At 42.3% G+C, this 24,620-nt stretch overlaps 1 protein-coding gene across 1 annotated transcript in view; it reads left to right on the top strand.

The window, feature by feature from the left end:
* The window catches only part of LOC119653763, a 36,467-nt gene extending 14,344 nt beyond the window's left edge, over window positions 1–22,123 (top strand). The window contains exon 2 of the mRNA XM_038058744.1: window positions 20,909–22,123. Within this exon, the coding sequence (XP_037914672.1) occupies window positions 20,916–22,070 (1,155 nt within the window). The 5' untranslated portion in view covers window positions 20,909–20,915 and the 3' untranslated portion in view covers window positions 22,071–22,123. The remainder of the gene's footprint in view (window positions 1–20,908) is intronic.
* Window positions 22,124–24,620: the final 2,497 nt, after the last annotated feature.

The following is a 24,620-nucleotide window of genomic DNA, read 5'->3' as shown; positions in this document are numbered from 1 at the left end:
TTGAGAATAGCAGACGGTAGCTGGGCACGAAGTGATGCCCAAAAAGATGCGGCATTAGTAAAACACTTGGAAGTGGTATTGCTCCCCATTTACCACAGATGAAAACAAGACTTCCAAAAATAAATATAGTTACGCCGAGGAACTGCTTCTCAATTAGAGCCACACAAGTTGCTCGAGTTTTTAAAGAGCAAGTAGGCCCAAAGAAAACCTCAGGACATGACCTCATCACCCACGTAAACCACATATCCAACGTAATTCCACGTCTCGCACATTTAGCCAAGGCTCGAAAGGAATCACTTTGGCTGAAGTTGCTTTTCTTGTGGATGAAATGGCTGGTCACCATAGCATGCGAATATAGATTCCTCCAAGCAGAAAAGAAATCATTTTGACCATCAATGCACTCAAACGGAGTATAGCAGCTGGCCTCTCTGCAAAGTTATTTATCGTTGCATCTGCAGTTACTGCAGATCTGCTGCTTCCACTCGTACGGAAATCTTGGGAATCCGATACCCTCCCCAGAGAGTGGAAAGGGGATATGATCGTTCATATTCCAAGTTTTGAGTGTGACAATGGGAGGGGTATCTGTGTGCTTCCTGCGGTGGCAAAGATAATAGCTAAAATAATCCTGAAACACTTCAAAGAACATCTCCAAAGCTTGATCGACAACGAGCCGGCTGGTTTTCGCTTCGGATCTTCCTGCATTGTCCACATCAACACCCTAGGGATCAGTTTGGAACAATGGGCGGAATTTAGATCTCCGCTTCACTTGCTCTTCATTGATTTCGAGCAGAAGGCGCATGCCGATGAAACTAATATCCATTATCAGAGCAACATATGATGGCGCAAAATGTCACAAAACAAACAAGCTTATAACCGACAAGAATTTTTATATATTCCCTACTATTCACAAGATTACCATCAAACTCAGGTGGAAAAACAATGTTGTGTTTCCTGAATCGGTTGCAGGTATTTCCCCCCTTGAGTTTTCTCTTAGGTGCCTCAACCTACATTGCACAAGGGTCGGACACTGTTCCAGAGCGTGCACGGTCAGACTTCGTACAGAACCTGGAGGCGGTGGCTCTAGATAACTTCCCCAGGTGATAGTTTAGTCCACAGTGGCGTGAGTATTCCCACTGTAATCCGGAGCCTCTTCGTGGTGAAGTTTAAACAGTCGTTTGAGCGCTTCATTTCATTCGTATCCCCTCATAAGCATCTGGACTGCTCACTTCTGGTAGGCTGGGTCAGTACAATTCCCTCAGCCTTTCCACTTCGTATTTCAATGTCATAGCCATTAACCCGTTTCCGATTCCAGTGAGGAGTTTGGTCCGCGTGGAGGCATCCCTGCTTCTTCCTTGGCCAGTTCATCCGATGCCTTATTCCCTTTAACCCGATATAGCCTGGAAGCTAGAGCATCCAGACCTTATTGCCTGATTGCCGCTTGGCTGTTGGTCAGAATAGCAATTTCCAGCCCCTATAGTCTCGTTGGAGGTTGAAGGAAGGCACATTTGCCTATGGCGTGTATTTCAGCTGCTATTGTGCTTAGCCAGTGTTTCAAAGTACGTTTTCCTTGCACCAATGAACCTGGCGCCTGCTCCCTTTGCGTTCACAGCCACCACTGTACCGGGTAAGTCATATGTCCCAGTCATGCTCTCTCAGCGTGTTTTAAGCTTCTCATCAAAATGAAACCCAGTTGCCATGTTATCTCTTGGTATCAGTAATTTGGGGTACTGCCTAGAAAGAATATCAATTTTCCTTCGATTTCGGCAGCTCCCCGCTTTATTTATACCCCCCCCCCCCCTGTTCGGAAGCTGAGTGGGTAGAGCGCAAGCCTGTCGTACGGAAGGTCGCTGTTCGAATTTCACTGGTGGCAGTGGGATTTGTATCGTGATTTGGCGCCGGATACCTGTCGATTCAGCTGTGAATAAATACTTGAGTTATCTCAGGGTAATAATCTTGGGCGAGCGCATTGCTGACCACATTGCCTCTTGTGGGGTATTATCATCCTGTAGTGTACCGTAACAGTCTTGAATGAAGTGTTCTAACACACTTCAAGGCCTTGATCCAATATGGATTGTTGCGTCAACAATTATTTTTAGTCTGAAGAATCGCCTTTCTTGCTGCATCTGTATTTGAAGATTGAGAGGAGTTAATCCCAGAAGAACCTTGGGGCATGTCCTCATTGCCCCACTGATACTCACGCAAACCAGCCTCGTTACTTGTGATAATTTCCATTTTGAAAGATATCCATTCCGAGAATGCAATTGTATTGAAATTTAGCCGGTTTATTGTAACACTTAGCTGCATCATCGAGGCGTTATAATACGAGGTTGTCATAAGGATTTCGGTGGTTTCCTTTTTCCTCTGTCCTTTGTCCTCTGTCCTCTGTCCTCTGTTCTATGCCCTCTGTCCTCAATCCTCTGTCCGCTGTCTTCTTTTTGGTAATGGAAATCTTCAAAAGATACTGGAACATATGGTCCAGCCCATGGAATTTTTTACTCACTAAAACCACCCCCGACTGCTGTCCTCTCCCTCGTCGAGCCAATACAAAGTCCTCGTGGGGTGGACATGACTCTAGCTTCTCTCTTCGCCCATCAATTACATTCTGAACCGCGACTTTCTTGCCTCCTCCGCCTCTCTCCTTCTGCATTAAGTCCACCCCACTATGTGGTTAACTGCGATCTAGTTCTCCTGGCACGCAAGTATTTCCCCAATTAAACCTTGAGGTGCTATTATCCCTCCCAATGTCTCCTTTAGACTCTTCCTTCCCTCTAAAACAATGGAAGAATGGATCCTCAGGGTCCAACTATCCAGTGTAAACCTATGCAAGTATTTATGGTATCCGCCATGTCCCATGAGAAACTGCGTGACATCATAGTTTATCTCACTATGCATTCTCTGCGGTCCATCGACCTTTCTTCATCCATGCATATCGTTGATGCGCTTGAGGTCGCGGCGTTTTTCACGGACGAATCAGAGGAAGGGTCCGGTCCATCATAGATGTACGTCATCTCGAGAGCCAAAATGTCGATCGGCATCATCTCGACTACAGCATAGGCCGCTTCGTCTAAGATGGTTCTAAAACCACAGAACACTCTTAAGACAGCTTTCTATAAACCACGCTTATCTTTTGAGCATTATATGTGGTATGGAGTGCAGTTGCCCAAACTACGTATAGAAGTATACGCAGCGACAAGCAACCTACAAGTGCATCGCGGGCCCAAGATGTGGCAGCATCGTTGCAGGGCCATGCTAACATTTGACTCCTTAATTCATGTTGTAAATGCTGCTTGAACTTCAGCCTCACATTTATCATCACTCCAAGGTATTTTATTGTTGGTTTTAAAGTGATGATGTACTTCCGAATTCTCCACCGACTTTTACTCGCCTATCGGCTGAATTTTACATTCCTGTATAGCTTGGTCCTCGCATGCCCGCAAAGCCATCCCACCCCTGTAGAACCGGCTACCCATACATTATTGCTAGCGTTTCTATAAGGTTCGCTTATTAAAGCAGCTTGCGCCTCTTATTCGTGGGTGGTCTGCAAAAGCTGGCTTTGAACGACTCTACAGTTGGTTAAGGTTAACCTCATTTTCCCACTCTATTTGACGCCTTTTTGATGTCAGGACACTTGCCGCTTCTGTCAATATGCCCGTTGTCTTTGTTACAATCCCCCTTTTTCCCCACATAGTTTGTATCGGTCAGACCGATTATTTGCATTTCTGCATATCCCGGCGAGATGTCCGTACAAGAGACACTCGGAATATCTCTTCAAAAAGAGTTGCTCTCTAAGGCGACAAACTACTCATCCAATACGAACCTTCCCGACTTCTAGCTCTGCTGGTAGTCGAATGGTTGTCATCTGTGTGCCTTCATACGCTTTTCTGAGGCTTACAGTGGATGCCTCTTGCACTCTCTCCAAGTAAATTTTTGACTTGACTGCGGAAGTTTTGGGCTTTGCTCTTTTTGGACCTTTTCAGCTACCCTGATCTTGCTACTACGTCAGACAATGGGGCCGAGGTCCGTTGCTTCAAGTGCCTTTTTCCTTATTTTGGGTAGTGGCATTATATCCCTATAGTAGTTTATCTTAGTAGATACTTTGCGAGACCATAGTTCGGTGCGAGCATCGCTACGATTATTAACCCATCATATACTCTCTGGGCAAGCAAAAAGACATTAGAAGGATAAAATCGGCTGCAACTATTTCAAACCTCCATATATTCCTGCAGCGATATCAAATGATAAAGAAAATACCAACAAAAGCCGCCTTTTTGTTTCGTTAATCCCCCTAGAAAAAGGGATTTTATAGAAGAACTCATTCTACTCGATGTCCTGTGCTGTGATTCAACTGAGTGAGGAAAAAATACCACCAGCCCATGTGCACATATTTATAATGTGCTTTTAATAGAGCCAGGATTCATTATTCTGCCAAATGAATTTTTTTGCATCTCCTTGTGAACGCAGAGAACACAGAGTATTTAATGCTTGAGGTTTCATGTTGCACAAAGTGATAAAACAATGATAGCGGTGGGGGGAATATGTATTATGTAAAGCATCGCTTTGCATTGCACTGGCAATGACCATATATGAACATACATAAAGCACATGGATATATTTGATAATGCTGCAAAAATTCAACTTGTCTGCAAATAATTATTTCCGGAATACTAGTGGAATCAGAGCGAATTATTTCACTCACAAGAGTGCATTCAGAACATGGATGGATATCATTCAAATTGTTTAGAGATATCCATAATTTATGGAACCTTTTACATTTTAATCTTCGGTAAATTGGAACAATATTCTCGCCTGTAGACTCCTCAAAAACAATTGGAAACACCGAATCCTCTACAAGTTTCCTTCATGAGAAAACCACCCCCTTTCCGTCAAGTGTTTACACTTCCAACTTGGTGGATATTTTATTGCAATTTCAAATTCATCGTTTAAAACACTGAACTATTCTGAGCAATTATTTGTGCATTTCCTTCCGTGTAAAAGTTTGGATTTAAAATTACCCGGGAAACTTTTTAGCATTTCTCAATCTCATCTGGTACGTCTCCATTCTACGGTTGGAAAAAGGGGTAGGGGTAGTCTTGAGAACTTATTGTAAGCGGTGGATGGTTTGACGATGATGGTAATTTGCTGGTTTGCTGTTCACTTCTCCTTCAGTGTAAGAACTTTGGTTGTCTTTCTTTCATTCCGTCTGCTTGCAAGCGATTTATTTCATGAGCGAAAAGAAAATAGAATTTAAATGAAAAAGAATGACTGGAAAAAACAGGGGATGGAAAACTTGGAAAGGGTGTTGTCTTAAGACGTTTACTTTTCAAGGTTTTAATTACCACTATGCATATTTCAAGATGTTGGGAACGTTTGTGGTAAAAGTTTAATTTGAACAGCTTTATTGGAAATAAAAAAGATAAATCTGAAAGTAGCTCCTGTGAGTGTGGATTTGAAAGGTATATGTAACTGGTGGAGAGATTGCCCTGGAAAAAATAGGACTTCACAGAATTTATCCATCACGAGCACGAGCTGTCGATAAGTAAATCCTTGAGATGATCTCAGCCTATCCAAAACTTAAAATGCAATCCACTGCAAATAATATTCTAACCGCAATGCATAAGTTATTTATTTTGAACCTAAGCATTTGAATTGTCTTGATTTTAACTATTTATAATCATCCTTACCTGAGATATGCAAAGCTTAAATACTTGTATCTATCAACAACCAAATCTTTCAATACAAGAAAAGAACAAGGGAAGCACTTCGGCGTCTATGGCTGAATTCCAAGTCAGGAAAGTCAATTTATTTTTATTAATTAAAGGAGTTCTCCGTCTGAATCCAGTTGATGATGAGCCTCACCCTTTGGGACTGAAACTGCCTCTGAGAGGCTTTATCCTTGCACTAAAATCTTGGGTCACATATCACTTGGACTCAACTCCTTCAATCAATAAGAATAAATTGCATTTGCAATCATAGGCTGTCGAAGCAAAAGGTCGCAGTTCAAATCCCACTGGCCGCAGAGGACTGAATGTTGCTTCAGCTGTGAATGAGTCAAATCAGGGTAATAATCATGGACGGCCACAATACTGACCACATTGTTTCCTAGGCCTACGGACTTGAATGAAGTTTCCTAACACACATCAAGGTCCAAATCCAATTGAGCTGTCATGCTGGGTTTGCGAATGACTGAAAGGGAGCAACCAATACGTGGCTACCACTTACGCCACGCTGTTCCCAGAGTAATTGTTCGTGGCTGAGGGGAACAAATTACTGCACACTTCAGCAACAGTGTATTTCGCTGTTAACGCTGAGCCGGCATGGGCCTATAAGTTCAAGGCAATGGGCCAGGAACAAGATTAGAGGGACCAAGACCAGCTGATCGATGGACAATTGATCAGCTGCACCGGCGGTTGTCAAAAGGGTAAGCGAGTCCGGTGAGTGCATTGAATTTTAGAGAAAGTGCGTGCGTTGTTTGAAAATTCGTAATTTTATGAAATTAAATCCGCAAATCAAAAGGAGTGAAATTGCTCATATTGAAGCGGTCAATGCGGAAAATAGATGGAGCCTAGTTCTGGGAACACATCTCCGGTGAACATGCATCCGGCGGTTAATACGTGCTACGTGCAGTATTGAATGATTTAGAAGCACCATGGATTCAGTACGTAGCGGTCAGTCACATTTTCTGACCAAATAATTTCGTATTAGGACAATGGTAATAACTGGGAAAAAGGACCCTACAAAGAAGGAAGATCCTCCAATAGAATGGCCTGAGGATATCAAGGCAGGCCGGGAACCTCTAAGGCCACGGCTCATAAATCATCTGAGGCAAGAGAAACATCAGTCGAGGATGTGATCCATCGTGGATTCTCCTTTTCGATCGTAGAATTTGGTTCCCAAGTTTTATGGCTTCACGCGCGCGGTCGAGCCGTCTTTTTTGTTATTCCGTTCCATACTTAACTTGCATGTTGCTAATTTCGATAGGTGCACGCAACTCCTCATGTTTGGATCCCCCCACATTCCCAAGCCTGGCTAGCTCATAGGCGTGCAAGCACGTGTCGACGTTCGATGGAGCTTCAATATTTGCGGGCGCTCCTTTACGGTCGATTCCGCCATCTTTTTCTTGGGTTTTTTGATATAGCTCTTCTTTTTTGGTCGTCTCCGGCCACTCAGGATAATCTTTTGACTATTACAGCTTAATTACTCATTACAACTACTTGCAAATGCCAACCAAGAACGGCCACTCCGAAGAACACAATTAGTACTATTATGTGCCGTTTTGATGCCGCACACTTCTAAAATTCCATGACAGTTATGGTTATCATGGAAAGCATAGTAGTTTACCTGATCTAGCAATCATAGGTCTCTTTGAAGGTACCAAAGAATTATTTGTTCAATGTCTTCAGTCTGGCTCCAGTAAAGATGACCATGACCAACTTCTGAGGGTATCTCACATCTCTCCGCCACTTCGATAAAGCGAATTGTAAGATATTTATAAGTTGTAAAGTTGGTAGCGGCTGGCCTAAGAACTCACCTGACCAGGTTTTGTTACAGGTGAGCAATTCTTCCTTGACTTAGCGCAGGCGGTGAGCCTTCGCCATCTGGAGTTAGAGGCTGTCTAGAAGCACGGTAGACTCCACTCTTCATGTCCCAACCATCAACAACCTCTACTTAGAATACATTGGTGTATACTGGAAGATCGTGCGCTTCGGTTGAACTGTGCGCATCCAAGAATACTCCCGCTTACCCTGTAGTCTATTTTTGGTAAACGTATAAAAATTCGATGTCGTAATCCCCTAATGCATCGCTAGTCTTCCGCAATAACCTGGTTCGGAGTACCACAGCGAGACTCATGAAGCTTAGCTTGCATGTAGCATAGCCCATTAGGTGTTTATGTTGTACTTCGTCTAGGATATCATTATCACCTCTTGCTGCCCAACTTTCTGAGTCATGGAGTCTGACAGGTATGCACGATACAGCGATAATTACTGTTTTGCTTGTGAGGTTTACATGGTTTGTGAGAAGGAAATTGTATCGGTGTAATTTATTGGGTTGCTATGAAGGGCTGCATATAGACGTAGGAGGTCGTTGTTGTGGGATTGGAATTTGGTTAGAAATTCGATGAGGGATCTGACGAGAGGGGTCTTCACTTCGTCATGAATGGGATTTGAAGAGTCTCCCTTCACCTCTTCATATGCGCTCCATTCGGGCAGATCACAGATCGCATCAGGCGACAAAGCCATAGCAAAAATTTTACCTCGGGATAAATTGCAGGCCCTTTTTTGAAAGCTGGCCATAATATTTTAAGACCATTCATGGTGGAGAGAAGAGAACTTACGTGCGAGATAGGTGATTAATGGCAATTTAAATGGATACCTAAGGATTTAGTCTCGAAGACCGTGAGCGTCTTGGTTGCCTGAACTTTGACACGGGGACTACGTGCGTCAGTTGCCATCTTGCGGGTAAATTGGGCTCTAATTCGAAACACGATAGCTTCGCATTTGAAGGAATTTAAGAGCAATTTGCAGCACTTGTGGAATGAGTTTAAGGATTAGATAATTCTGTCTAGTGGGTTTCAAGTCGTTTAGATGCTCCAGGGAGAGGTATGTGAATGGGATTAGGATGTCGGCTGTATATAGGGAGAAGATGTTGGCTTATAGGGTTGATCCAAGTGGAACGCCTGCTAGAGGACTATAGGGGTTGAAGGGGGAATCGTCATGTGGACATGCGATTGTCAGTAGGATACATAATAAAAGATAAGAATAAGAGGTGTGGATGAAAATATTAGGTGTGAGATATTTTGTAAATTAGGTCCTCATACTAAACGGAGTCAAGTAGATAAGTGGTTGTCGGGATGTTGTTGGTAAGGTTTTTATATAGGTCCGTTTTAAGAGCGAGGGGAGCATGGACAATGCTGTGTTCTCAAACTGGAAAGATGAGATGAGGTCGTGTTCAGAGATGTGTATAAGAATGATTTCATGGATGATGAATTCGAAGATTTTGAAGGAAGTGTTAAGGAATGAAATTAGGCGGCAGCTGGGGACAAGGGTTGCCCTGTTTTAAGGATTGGGATGATATATGAGTTTTTCCGTGGCTTAAGCGTAGAAAATGGACTGTGAGTAGGAATCGGTTAAAATGTTGAGATAAAAAGGAAGGGGTTTATCGTTCTAGCACATTTTCTGAGGCCAATATTCGTGATTTGATATTGGCCAGTTGATTTCTTAATGTTGTGGGAAAGGATAATGGATTCGACTCTCTGGCGAACGATATCTTGGATAGGAGAGCGATGTAGCAATGGGGCTTTGGGAGGCAGGATCGGAAAATGAAGGAATTTAGTATGGTTGCTTGTGAGGTTTGTGACATGTTGGCAGCCAGCCGTTTCGCTAGATGGATAGGATATATAGAAGGTGGTGTGATGGGTTTCTGGAAAGGAGTTTTCAGTCTGTTTGGCGTCGTATTGAGGGGTGGACATTGGCCGTCTGGGATTAGGCTAGGCGGAAGCAAGTGCTTCGAAATTGACTACAAGTCTGGTAGTTGAGGGAAATGCCTGAATGGTTGACGATGTAACGTTCTACATTAGCTGGCAGTTTATTTGCCAGTCTGTGATTGAATACGTTCTAGTTTGTTGATGCATGATTCGGAGGATATAAAGGTCGAGGAGTAGGAAGTTTAGAGGTACATAAAGGGCGTTAGCCAAAGAGGACTGCAGAGCTCCAGGAGTACCTGCACATGTTGCATTTTTAGATTCTACTAAGTTCTAAGCCTCATTATTATTTATATTATTCAGCGCCGGCCACCACGTTAGAAGAGGAGAAACGATGGCTGCTTACATTCAAACGACCAACCTCAGCTGATGACCCCATTTCTTCACGAAGAGCTTCTCGCATATGAAGAAGGCTAAACAGGCCTTTTTAATCCTCAGTTTTATATTTATTCTTCAAATTAAGGGTTACACAGATATTTTACATTGAAGCAAAGTAACAATCTTTGTCCGTTTAGCCGTGGAAATCGAACTCGGTATCTTTGTCTTAGCTGTAAGTAAGATAAGTTTCATTTGTGTTAGATTTCAATCCCACAGAAACACCTCTCCTAACGTGGTATCCGTTATCTCCCTGATAATGAAAAAAAATATCCCTAAAATCAATATCGCTACCACCTTCACCCCGCTCTTGTGCAATATATGTAGAATTATCCACAGCTATCCACCAGAACCAGATAGCTGAGTGGTTAGAGCACAAGGCCGGCGTACGGAAGGTCGCGGTTCAAATCTCACTGGTGATAGTGGAGCTTTGACGTCAGATACCAGTCGACTCAGTTGTGAATGAGTACCTGAGTCAAATCAGGATAATAATCTCGGGCGAGCGCAATGCTGACCACATTGCCTCCTGCAGTGTACTGTAGTGTACCGTTACTGTCTTGAATGAAGTGCTCTAACACATTTCACGATCCAATATGGATTGTTGTGCCAACGATTATTATTATTATGATCCACCAGAACACCGGGTAAATGACGACCCCCTGTGGCATACCTTTGCTCCCAGCTCTGGTCAAGTAATGCTTCCAAAATCAGATTTGATTATGCTGGCTTTTAATCATGGATACTATCTATTGCGTAAGACACCTCTTCAATTCTATTCTGGTTAAAGACTTTTTGATTTCTTTAGTACTCACATTGTTGAGTGCTCTCTCTATATCCAGGAAGATGTTGTTCCAGGTATATTGCTCTTAGTGTAACGGCCATTCAACCGTTCTAAGTACCTCGTGAAGAGCTCCTTCTATCAATTTGCCTTTGATATAGGAATGCTGGAATTTAGAGAGGAATGACCTCTCCATGGCGATTCTTAAGTGGTTGTCCAGGATACGCTCTAGGTGCTTCAATAATAGAAGGTGTTTACACCCCAGTTAATTTTATCCTGGGTGACTACCGATCTGATCATCTCTCACGCCTGGGACAGCATCAATTCTAAGCGCGTTTCTGCCTGAAGATTCTTCTCTAAAGTGGAGAAGTGCGTTCAGATCAGCTGCACTACAGTCTCGGCAGAAAATTCCGAACAGAAGCCCTCCGATTGCATATTAAAGGATGGGTCCGGATGGTTTACTGCTTAGAGCGTTGGGCCATTGCAGCGGAAGTTTGCAATTTGAATTTCACTGTTCGCAGAGGGATTTGTATAGTGACCGGATGTCGGATATAAATCGACTTAAGTGTATTTAAGAACCTATGTACCGTTGTGGTCTTGCATGAAGTGATCTAATGCGCATCAAGGCCCTGATCCAATTGGATTGTCGCACCAACTATTATTTTTATAAGCTCGAATGTTCCTTGGTTAGGACTTTCCTGAGCCTCATAAAATTGCTGATGCTTTCAATGTCCTGACAATACTCGACAGACCTGATGGCCGACTTATATATCATCAAGCAGTGGTTGTGTGGCTGGTAGTATTTACGCCTGTAGCAAATGTTGACGACCTCCTTGGTCAGTTTGTTGAGATTGAACAGGTCTTATTTCCATACCAAACAGATTCGTATATAAATCTATTTAGAAAGCGGCTTTATTTTTTCGACCACTAACATCAGGCCACAACGAGACTGTATTTCCGCAAAAAACAAAGAAGTCGTGAAACTGGAAGCTAAAAGCTTTAGGTGTGAAAGGTTTTGTGTATTGCTTATATAAGCATTTTTGACATGTAGGACGAAGTGGAGCAGATACAGATGATCTTCCCATAACTTAATGCCAGTGCCTTGTCTCATGCAAAAGCGAACCTGAGTGTCGTTACTAGACCGGTGGCATGGTGCAACGAGTTTTCCTTGCTTGATGGAAAAGCCAGAGGCTAACGAAGCTAAACTTAACCTACCGCTTAGTAACGCTAAAGGTGCATGGTGTTTTCGGGATTACCTCAGACGGTGGTAGCCCATGGTACAAGGCAACGGAAATAAATCCACCGTGAAAATTCCTTGTTTTCATATCGCAACTTGATCTGTAGACGAAGAGGAATGATGTATAGACTGGAGGTGCCCATAATCGGGGCAATAGTGGTAGCGGGCATTTCAAATGAAGCTCATACTCATCCTCCGGTGCTAACCACCAACTTGAAACTTCTATTTAGAAAGTATCAGCCCAAATATTTTTAAGCCTTTCCCAGCCCTCTGACCTTAAGGTGGAAGTTCAGATTTATACCAAGCGTATTTTTGACATGCACCCAAATCTGATAATTCCACCCTTATTGAGTATAGACACCCGATTGATAAAATAGATAACACCATTCTGAGGTGAAAGACTTTTCTTCCTGGAGACAGGCAGTACGAAACTCCTAACACCACTAATAACTGGACTACAAATGCAATTTCGGAGAAGTCTACTTGCCGTACTATTATTATATGTATATATCAAACCCCGGGGTAGGTACCTCAGAAGGAGGTAGGCATTTATTTCAATCTCACTTAATTGTGATATGTACACACATTAGCCATTTTTTTATGCTCTTTGAAGAAATTTAATGTTTTTCTTCAATATTGTCATTGAGAGGATTGATTAGCTTCTTGTTGAACATTTTTCTTTAAAAAATTTTCTACACAACAAAATCCAACTCAGAGTCGAGTTTTCGAAGATACTTTCCAACTTGTAAAAGTGAAGCTTCAACTATAATGACGCCAAGGCCTCACTTCTTTAAATATGTACATAAGCACAGGTATCTGTGTCCAAGCACTTTCTTAGCAAATTGAATAAAGGAACATCTCATCTAAATATATATTTCGAATATGAGCAAATACATTTGCTATTCCCAAAACGCCTTCAACTGGAATCTCTCAAGGATTTTCGAAAAGGATGCACTTTCCATAAACCGGTAAAAGCAATTTGAATCCTCAGTTCAACAAGGAAGGAAACCATTGTTCATGAAAAACAATCATTCATTATTAGGACTGAAGTTGAGTAGTTTAAGGATACTCTCAACGGGATATCATCTTATCCGTAAGACAAAACACAAAGATTTATTCAAGGAAGTGTAGGGACATATCTATTCAGAGATAAAAAGACATTGTTCAGATTGCAATTAAGGTAATGAATAAGGATTCCAGTAAATGAAGGAAATGAGCACGTTTTAGTTGAAATTGAGGAAGTAAATTTCTATTAGAAATCAATGATCACATTGTTTAGTTGATTCCCACTCAAGATGTTGTTGAGCGGGCCAGTATCTTGTGTAAACATAAAATGAATCTATAATAATGTAGAATATATAGATAACAAGCTAAATAGCTCTTCAATTTTAATTTACTTTAAAAAGTTTCACGCCTTTATATTCTCATTGTTATGATTTCATAACGCTCCAAATATGGCTCTCAAGTTTTATACTAACTCGGACTCTCCAATCCGATTTTCAGTCACCAAAAACAAACCGAAAAATCACCATATTCGGAATGGAAGCCTCGTTCATTAGCATACTTTTGATTCATTAATTCCGTCACAATAGAATTGTGCAGGATTCAATTTTTCCTGGTCTGTTTTTATCCTCATATTTCTGAATATTTCCGCCACCCTTGTAAAATTCACTGATGCTCCAGGAGAGGTTTAGGGGGTATAGTTTTCCATCAGATTTTCGTTCCTTGATTCTCAACTAGTTGCAGGAAGATACCTTGGAGAGGGTTTTTGACAATAAATTCAGTGCATTTGCGTAGAAAATAGGGTAGTAAAAAGGAACTCAAAAACTTTTTTGCAATTGACTGATTAGAGGGATGTACAGTAAGAATAAGGAAATGACATCTTAAAATTTTAAAATATAAATAATCTGTTTGTACCCATTCTCCCCTATTTCTACTAAATTAAATTCACTTTTGACTTTGATATCACCACAAACTCCATCCTTGCTGCGATATGCTACTGATTTCACAGGAGATGCGATACCATGCCATCAAAGACTAACCACGAGAAGCGCTCCTCTAGCTGAGAATCCATAGTGTCTATATCTATCCTAATGCACTAGGCGTGTTACAAAAAAGGATAGACGGGAGATATTCAAATAAACTTTATTACAATCTGGCGCGCTACGAAACGCTAATAAACTTCGGTTGTATCCTCGAAAAGGAACTGGGGATGGAGAAGGAAATTATAGCGATTGTGTTACAATATGGTGACATGTTTTGTTGGCGGTTGCGGTGATATCATTTAATTCAGTGAACGAGTGGCATATCCTTTTCGCTTGTTGTCGTTCTGATTTCCTTTTTGCAAATACAAAACAGGAAACGAAGAGGAAAAGTTTTAATTGTTAGTCAGGTTGCCGAGTAGAAAAGAACGAGTGGTCGCTCGTTAGGGTAATCGCTTGAAAGAGTTAATAATGAAGTTTGGAGAACTGGAGTTTATGCACAGAACCAAATGGAATCATTATCGATTACGGGAAAGGAAGTAATTATTATTAATTTCAAATTCAAATTCGAAATCGTAAAATAATAATCAAATTCTTCCACGAAAGATCTCCTGAAATTCTTAGTAAATGAGCCATAGCCAATATATGGCATTAGGTATCTTTCTATAATGAAGTAAGTAATTTCGTACCGGTTGTATGGTACCTCAGGATCCCGCTTGCTAAACCTGACGAGAATCCAACTCAATAAATCTTCTTGGATTTCTTTAGTATCTATGAAAACATTAGTTTCCTTTTGCAGTTACTAACCCCCTAAATGGAATGCTATTAGAATATCGGATGCAAGTATGCTGTTAGACATTTAAATAGAAGGGCATGGGCAATTGCAGGATACGTTAAAGAGACTATTTGCCAAAGCAAACGTAACTGCTTCAAAAAACGGTGTGAAATATAATCGTTTGAAATGGAGTTTACATAAAGATAATGAAAAGGCTGCAATGACAAAGATCACCGTAGGTGACCCTCCCGTATCTGAAATTGAAGAAATTGTGGCCATTCTATTACCTAATCACAAAAATAGGAAAAACCAAACCGTTGTCCACTCCAACAATTGAGCGACACCTGCAATTACCGGGCAAGAACTATGCGAAATACATTGGAAGATTGAGGATTTGCCCGGATGGCTAAGCCGCTTGAGCACTAACCTGTCGCTGTCGGAACACCACGGTTCAAGTCTCACTGGTGGCGCAAAAATTTGTATCGTGACTGAATGGCATGTCAGTCAAGACCAAGCCCGATGAATTGGCCACTTTTAAGGCGTACCAAAAAGAAGAAACATTCTCGGCCTAGCCCTGACTGTTGCTTTTCGAAATCAACGTCACACTCATTCCACTGTAAATGCAACTAACACGATGGGGAATCTGGCAAGAGATGCCATGAATTCTGTCCATTATTGTGCTGAGATACTACACTCTCCCTGGTATTACCACCGTGCGGTGCTCCTGTTGATCCGATTTAAGCTCTTTTTAAGGTTTTGTGTAAACACAAAATCGGTTTACTGTCTGTCTGTCTGTCCGTCTGTCTGCCTGTCTGTCTGTCCGTCTGTCTGTCTGTCTGTCTGTCCGTCACACGCATTTTTCTCGGAGACGGTTATAGCGATTGACACCAAATTTGATAGAAAGGTGGGAACTGTGAGCGCTCACGCATACAGTGAATTACATCCTTTTACGTCGAATTTAAGGGGGGGGCCATACATGCAAAAGGGGGGTGTACATTTTTTTTCATCAAATATAGTCATGTGGGGTATCAAATTAAAGGTCTCGATTAGTACTTTTCAAAGCCGATCTTAGCTTTGACATTCGTTGGAAGGGTGGGGAGCGCGGGGGTTGAAAGTGATCACTTCTTTAAGGGGGCCATTCTCAAAAACTACCAAACCGAAAAATCTGAAAAAAATCAGGAGGCTGCCACTATATGGTGCCTGGGCTCCGAAATACCTTCCATGCCGATATCTGTTTAAATAAAGTTAATAATAGTATATTACTACAAATTTTTGTAATTGGCCAGAAACCCCCCTTAAGTTCATCCTAGTACCACAAAATTTTGCAGTGATATAGGCTGTAATATAAAGCATAAGTTCCTACCAAGTTGGGTGGAAATCGCACTATTACTAACAAAGTTAAAATACCTCAAATTTGTTGCTTCTTTGAAAATTGACGACTATGAATGTCAATATCACCCGAAAGTGGATACTCTCACATAATATATGGATATATTACGTGCTACGTACTAAGAAATACACAAAACCTTTCGTACCTGAAGCGTTTAGCTTCCGGTTTCCCGACTTGTTTTTTGTTAGATTGTCACACAAGGTTCTGACGTTCACACTAAATTTTGACGTCACAACTCAAGAAGTGCCACCATATTGAATGCATCTGTCCACGAACGTATTTTCCATTTTTAAGGATTCGTGTAAAACAAACCCTTATTAAAATTGGTTTACCTCTATCTGCCTTTTTTCTTCAGTGTTGGCAGGTGAAAAGGTTCGAAACTTACTGCTGGCTCCTGCCATGCAATTATGTGAGACTCTTACTCACTAAAACAATCTAATTCTCCTTCCACTCTCCCCGCGGGAGTGCTCTAAAGCATTGGCTCGTGGGGTTGGATCAGTTCCTAACTACGGCTCGTTGCGGTTCTCTCCCTTTCTTCTTTTTTCAATGCTAACATTTTTTCGACTTGTTTCCAATACTTTTCCTTTGACGCCAGCATGATCTGCTCAAAATTTCCAGGTGATAAGCACTTATCCGCGACAGGCTCCAGTCTTGTCCTGTAAACTTGGGGCAGTCAAACATAACGTGCTCCATATTTTCAGCTATATTAACGTATCTTGGGTAGTATGGTGAATAGTCGTACCCAAATCGATGTTGATATGCAGGTGCAAGAATTGTGCCAGCTCGTGATTTAATTTCCCGTGGCTTCGCCCAATCCATTACCAAATGTCCGAGATGATGCAGTATGTCCAAAGATCAGTTTGTAACTCGTTCTTTCTCTTTTGCCATTCTGCGACAGATTCTCGCCGTGCCAGTTGCCGTTGAAATGCGCTCGACTCCCCGACTGCATACGTTTTATCCTCGAGACGCCGGCATTCGTTCACTAGGATGTCTTTGGGGACCATTCTTGCTAATACGCCTGCTGCCACTTTTGATGGGTCATCGCACTCTCCCTATCTGCATTAATGGGCAGAGCATCAAAGGCGTCGATCAATTTATGTATTAGGAAACGTGGTTTCTGATGACGGTGCACCGAGCTGGATGTTGCCCGCTGCATTAACAGCACTAGATACGCTTTCGCTGTCCTGTCTAACACCGAGATCAAGTTGAGATTGTTCTGTACTGGTGCTCTTTGTGCGTTGCTATATGGGAGTAGCACATGGAAAATGAATTCCACTGTTACTCAAAAGCTCCAAACTTTCGTCAATACCTGTCTGCTTCATATCGTCAGAGTACCTTGACCTCACACTATTTCAACCGAAGGACTTGGTCAGCGCACAGGCATGATACTCGTACGCACTGTGGTCGGAAGACGCATTGCTGGCTACGCCTTACAGTGGAATCCACTTTCGCAAGATGACCGACGAGTGGGTTGCCCCAAGAGCACTTGACGCAGAATAGTAGAGGATAAATGTGAGTGTCTCGGGAAGTCGTGGCGGATACAGAAGGGCATTTAAAGTAACCGCAAACAAAGGCACATGGGTGTGGTTGGCCCGTTATACGGGGTGAATGGCAACCATATACATATACACATTATAAGTATATTTTTTAGAAATCGACTGAGAACCCCCTTAAATTTGTCGCAGAATCATCAATCCATGCAGTAATGAAGACAATATTAGAGCACGATACCACCATCTTTGGTCATCTGATGATCTGTCTCCTGAAACTGGAATTTTCCTAAAATCTCCCTCTGATCTGATCACTTGCAGTTGGCATCAGAAGCCTGTCCGGCTATGGTTGATACCTCAAAATGCATTGGACAATTATTCGCCCTCAATGCAAAGGAACCCATTCTTCCAAGGGGCTTTTGGTAAGATAAATGTGTGAGGAACGCACTAGTATGAATATGAAGCGTGGGTTTCTAATATAGGAGAACGCTGAGGATGCCTTCCTTTCCATATTATCAGCAATTTTATAGCCTCTGGATAAAAATGGATTGCTTCTCGTATTTTTAATCTTTTATAATATATCAACGGGCACAAGCCTACGCGATCGAAAACCTACCCCCAGTGGGAAGTGTGTAACAGGAGTATACGATGAGGAGGAAATCTTGGCGCCCAACCATCCGACCAATCGGGAGCTGCCTTTATCGCATTGGGTAAAAAGGTCATGGATCTTTGTGAATTCATCAAGAAGCATAGGAATATTCACTAGAATATAAACGCCATGAAAACAAGACCCAAGATGCAAGAGGGAGGGTGGGTCTCTCAAGGCGGATGTGGAAACCTAGAGAAAGAGAAAAGATCGTAGGAGGACAAGACTAGAGGTAATAATAATTTCCAAACGAGGTGAATGGTCATACACTGACTGTGGGCTTGCGGAGAACAAGCTTTCCAGGAAATAATGGAGCACCCGAAGTCAATGGAGTTCACATCTACATCTGGTATGCTCTCTCCAGCGCTACACCTAATGAGTACGAGCAGATGCTCAGCGATGCAGGAGGACATTAGTCGATAATCATCGCAGGTCGTTTTAATGCGTTGGCTCTTGAATGGGGCAACCGGAAAACCGGAATGTGAAAGGATGTATTCTGCTCGAATCATTCGCGGAATTTGACATGGTACTGTAAATGTTGACACCCTATACACTTTCCCGAGAAGAGGCCTGGGGTCAATAGTGGATATGAAATACATGAGCGCCACTTTAGTCGGTAAAATCGCTTGGTAAGCCAATAAGGACTATACTCACGGTGACAACCAGCCAAGGGTGAATCGAACTCGAAAAGAAACTCCCTCAGAATGCCTGATAGTTTGCCCGGCCGGATAGTGAAACTTCCGAGGGGGACACGTTTTCCACGCTGCTCAAAACACAGCGTGTTTCGGCCAGAGAGCAGACTCCCAAATCACCCGATGGGAGTGGTGCGATTCATTCTGTTCTACGCAGAACCTGTGTGGGCGGAAGCGCTTGCAAACTCTCAGAGAAGAAAGAAGGTTAGTTCGGTTTGTCGGCTAATGGCCCTGAGGGTTTGCGGGGCTATTAGAAATATGTCAGATGAGGCTGTACTAGTAGTGGCAAGCACTAAACTAGTCGGCATTCTGGCGAAAGAAATGAGGGTTCAGTATCATTCACGACTTCTGGAGTAGTACATAGGCATACACGCAGGAATGCGGCAAGGTCATCGCTGAATGATCTTTAGCATCGCAGATAGGACGTGCTCGATACTCATTAATGAGTCAAGACAAATCACGTACAATCTTTAGATAGTGCATTTCACTGTAAATAAATTCCATTGCCTGCCTCTGCCTACCGTTGTGTCAGCTACAGCTGTACTGGTACTTTTCTCAACAAATTTGTTTCGTTCTGCCTGTTATACCAGCCAATCAATCACTAACGGCACAAACCCTTATTGAGTAACAATCACACACTAAGCTAGCAGAACATCAATGACTCAGTATTCACTATACCAGCAATTACTCAATAGGAACACATTGATTCAGACGCCACCAAAAAAATGAAATTTCAAAAAAGGGAGGCTTTTTATCCAACCTCAATCGTCTTATTTACGTTAGTCCAGTAGGGTCTTATCTTGCTTGCCCGCTTGCTTAATAACTACAAATTCTCGATTCCATGGTGGTATCATTGATTTTCTATCTTGTCTAAAAGCTTACTCAGATAGATCTGTAATGGAAACACTATACCTAACGTAGCGCTGCACTTCATGACCATCATTGCCGGGTAATGTCCTTTTTAATCAAAGCTATTGTTATTACCAAAGCTAGCATAGCTTATTGATCTCGTACTGACACTGAACGAAAGTACTCTGTTAGGCCGCTCCTTAGCAACACGATTTTTCCTTTTTTGGAGTAGAGTAGGTGAATGCGTTGACCCACAAAGTGTTGTACCCCCGCAATGGTACGCCGTCATACTACCAATCAAGCACCGTCCCGTCATAAGAGAACTAGCCTGGAACCGTTTAGCAGATTAGTTCGGGTTAACCCTCACGATCTCCTGACATAGGAAGCCTTCAAGTTAGTGAATTCCTTCCGCCAAAAGGAGGGAAGAGAATGGTTAGTCCAAGGAACCCTTTGCCATCCGGTCCCCCCAACAGTCGAGCTCAATCTTTTTTGCAACAACAAGAACCCGAACGTAATGCCCAAGATGACTCCATCAACCAGCGCTCTTCAGCGTCTATTTAGGAAAGTTTTTTGGGGAGAATCACCTTCCACAAGGGAAAAACGTGTGATCAGCGTGGTCCGCCACTCAGAAGTTGGATAAGGAAATAGTCAATCTCACTATACTTTCGATTCAGCCACAGATCTAAATTGCCAATGAACCGCGCAGTCCACCTACCACTTTGCTCATTTTGCCAAAAAAATTACTACTCGGTTAATGTGCATTGACATTCTTCACGGGCAACCACCTTTCCCAAATTTTCACCATTTTACGTTCCTTAAAAAGCAACGGGGGTCATTCCCACGATCACCTTTAGGCCCGGTTCTAAGACAATCCGATAGATAGTAGTAGACGCCACTCGCATAGCACGCAGTCTCTGCACTTGAACAAGGCGCTTATGATACGCCCCTTAGTTTTCAGCATGATATCATTTGTTTATGGCACATCTTCCGCTATCTATATTGAAAATAAGTAATTGGATTTGCCGACCATAACATTTATGGCATTTCTCTTTCGAAACAACACAAATAGATGGCAATGACCATGGACTACTACTTCCTGATGAGCCTTTGATACTTATACTTTATTAGTAAAATTATTGAAGTTTTCTTCGACTCCCTTTTTCGAAAATGAACAAATCTTAAAATAAAGCCAATCTCTTTTTTCGCATATTTTCAGGTATACAATGAGTGAAGACCAGCATCACCAACAACAGTCTTCCCCAAAGGAGCGAAAGAGCATTCACGATATTCGAAATCAAGATTTAGTCAGCCGCTTTTTGGCCGCAACTCCACCCTATCTGTACTCTGCTCCAGTTGGTCCAAACAATTTCTTCTTCAGTGACATGCTACGTTCTCTAGTACAAGCTCGGAACAATGAAAATGCTCGGAATATCCAACTACAACAAGCTGCATTAGGCCGACGTCCTCGAAAACGCCCATGGAGCCAGCATAGACCTTATTATGAACATATCAAAGAACGCAAAGAACTAATTGCCGAGGAGAAACCACCGCCACCACCAGAAAAACCTTTGGAATTGACAAACAAGCAACTGTTTCCAATATCTGCTAAATACCCCAAGGCGGATCATCACAGAGACGATATCCCCGAAAAACTGATCCCCAAAGTTGGACAACATAATTCTGGCACTGAGAATAAAGTTACTCAGGAATTCGATTCGAATCTACAAAACGAGACTCCTCCAAATCTCCAAGAACCTCCAGCTGCATCACTACCACCTTCTGACTTGGTCCTTCCACCACCACCACCTGTATGGTATCCTCCAATATATCCTCCGTACGGAATAGATCCTCTCCACTTCTTCATCGATCTTCGCGTCTCCGGTCATATCTACGACCGGAAAAAAGATAACGCTTCACCCGGGGCCAACTCAGACAATAATAACATAACCAATGCTGATCCTGATGGTATTGGCAAACATCGGCATGGTTCTGCATTTACAGTGCCACCACCGCGGAATGACTCTTCAAAACCAAATTCGACTACGGTTGACCTAGAAAAAATGAATAATGGTTATAAGTACTACGACCTGTCTACAGATGCCAAAGAGAATCATCTGAATTCCAAAAACACAAATTATGTGCTACAGAACCTACCCCGTATCTACACACATATGAACTCCAGGGACTCCGATAATGACATGGACAATAAATCCGATGCAGACGTTGACGACTTGACTGAAGATAACCTGGATAAGGAGAATTCGAATCATATCGATGTGGAAGTTATTGAGAACGTGCGATCCCGGTCCAGCGAAACCAGAAGTTCAAACTCTACTTCAGACGAGCTACAGAGTGGTGAAATCCATCAAATCGATTAGGTTGTAAAAAAGCATATCCTATTTATATGTGCAGTTGTTGGTGTTGTGGAATAAACGAACAAAAAATCTTCTCACACGAAATTGTATTTCATTAACTATTTATGTAAAAACCCCACCCGATACTCTCAGAAAAAAATGGCGTGGGAATCGAAGCAGATTTTCGCTGACTACTTACCCATGCACCATCCAGTAATGCGATTTGTCGACAATAACGGAAGAACACAATAGCAGATAATCTCCCTGAAATTCCAATCATTTTGTTCAGCTGAGTAGCATGAATCTGTGGGTTTTTGTGAGGTTCCATTACAAACATCCCTTCACGCGTTCTCTTAGATGAAGCTCGTCCAGGATCCACCAGGGTGGAAAGCAAACGTGGGAGGTACATTCGTCGAACCACTTCAACTGATTTTTGTTTACATCTTCCAGCATTTTAGTCATAAATACCAACATTGAGCACAGTCAAGAATTCCAGCATCATAGGAAGAGTTTAAGCCCCAACAGAATGGGGTGCTAAGGGGTTCGATTTACCAAGATATTAAAATATGAGCTGAGCTGATTTTTCCCGAGTAGTCGTCTCCATTGTTAAGACCACTCCACCGGTATCATGTTGATGCTATTGTCACACTGGGGCTAAGCCGGGAAACTTCTGTTTTGGGGGTTGGTCGGTGAATGCAGGGATGGGGTTGGTGGGCAGCTTGAGATATTATATCATTCTTTCAATTTTTCGTCATCAAGCTTCTACAGAACAAATTGCGGTGGCCATGCGACATCCCCCGCTGCGACAGGGGTAACTTCAGAAACTTGGATGAATTATTGCCTGCCGCGGAAAAGATTTATGATGAGACAAGATGGGAGATTGGCGCAAAGTAAATAAATATTCACGGTTTCACTTGAGGACATATTTTAATAAATTAAAATTGGCTTATTGCTTTGGAAAATGAGAAGGGTGAGTTCAAAGGGAGGAGATTGTCGGTTTAAGATTTTCAACAAGATGAAGTTCGTAATTTAATTTGCATAAGATTTATAAAAATCGGGTGTTGAAGTATCTTTCAGGATGAAAAGCACTTAGAGGAATGATGGAGGACTCTCGAGCAAAAAATAATCTTGAAAGTGCTCATTGCATTTCCCATTTCATAGAAATTGTATAGAAAAGGAGCAAACTCTTCCACAATCACCTGTAAACGTAATTGATTTCCATGCCCGTTTTAATATTAGCAAAAATTGAATTTTTATCTTGAATTCAAATTTATTGCTTATCACAAAAAAATGTGCATAAACGTATGAAATTATAAAAATTGAACTATTCCCAGCAATACAAAATGCAAATATTTTACACGTGAACAAACGCCACGAATGGGAATATCCAAAAAAAAAACTATCAAAAACGATGGGAGATGCAAACTGCTGTGTTGTACATCAAATCTGAAATGTTCGAAAAAACTTCACACGCTTCAATGCATCTCAACTGAATTACTTCCTCCATTTTTCATATCAGCTATTGAATGCATCCGGAGCAGCCATCGACAGTCAGTGGTTGGAAAAAAACTGCAGTTAAGAGGATAGAGTGAGTTAGGATCTGATGATTTTCAATTTTAATAATCTTATATTTCAATAATAATGTGTATCAAGCGAGATCCGAGAGTTGTCAATCCTATGGCACCCTCTCTGCAGAGTTCAAACTTAGTAACGCACTCCAATCCCGATTCTGGTCCCACCACTGCGGAACCAGGCCTCTGGAGTGCTGGTATTTTATAATGACCTTCCAAAGTATTTGGAGACGACCAAGATGGGAGAGCTACCCCAAAAACCTAAAAAAATGGCAAAATTGACAGTCAAGGTCCGACCATAAATTTTGAAGTTCCATCGAAGTCCTGCGTCGACACATGCTTGTACGCTTCTGTGCTATCCCGAGTCAGGAATGTAGGGGGACGAAGGCAAAGGTGAACGCTTCGATCCCTCCCCTGTCATTTTACAAAAATTCACGTGTGGGTCCACGTCGGATTATATCCTCGATCGACGTTTCCCATGCCTCAGATGTTTGGTGAGGTGCGGCCTTCGAAGTTGCCCCCTGCCTTGGATTCCTCAGACCGATTAAAGGGGAGGATCCATGTTGGATCAACATCTTTGATAGACGTTTCCCTTGCCTCAGATCCTCTCCCTATCTTGTCATCCTCTCGGCAGTATATTGGAGGGTCAAAGAGGAGGGGAGTCCGGAGTTTTATGGCTCCACGCGGGCGGTCGAGTACTTAATTTTTTTTATTTTCATTTCAGGTTTAGTTCGCGTGAAGTTATTTCGGTAGGCTCGCGCGAATGCCGCTGTTTGTTTATTTTTCAAGATCCGGTGCACGTGAGTTTTGGTATAATGACACATAACGAATCGCATTGTTCAAAGGAGGGTAACCTCCGTAAAAAATTTATAATTCGGGGCGAAAGAATCCCATCGGATGAATTGCAGTGACTTTGCATTGCATTTCAGCGGCTACCCTCCAAACACCATCTCTCTCTTTGGAGGTAACCATGGGACGCAGAGTTGACTGCGTCGCGATTACT

This window comes from Hermetia illucens, chromosome 4 (assembly GCF_905115235.1).
Source record: "Hermetia illucens chromosome 4, iHerIll2.2.curated.20191125, whole genome shotgun sequence".
Classification (NCBI taxonomy): Eukaryota; Metazoa; Arthropoda; class Insecta; order Diptera; family Stratiomyidae; genus Hermetia; species Hermetia illucens.
Note: the sequence above shows the minus strand (reverse complement) of the source record. Positions and strands in the feature narration are given on the sequence as shown.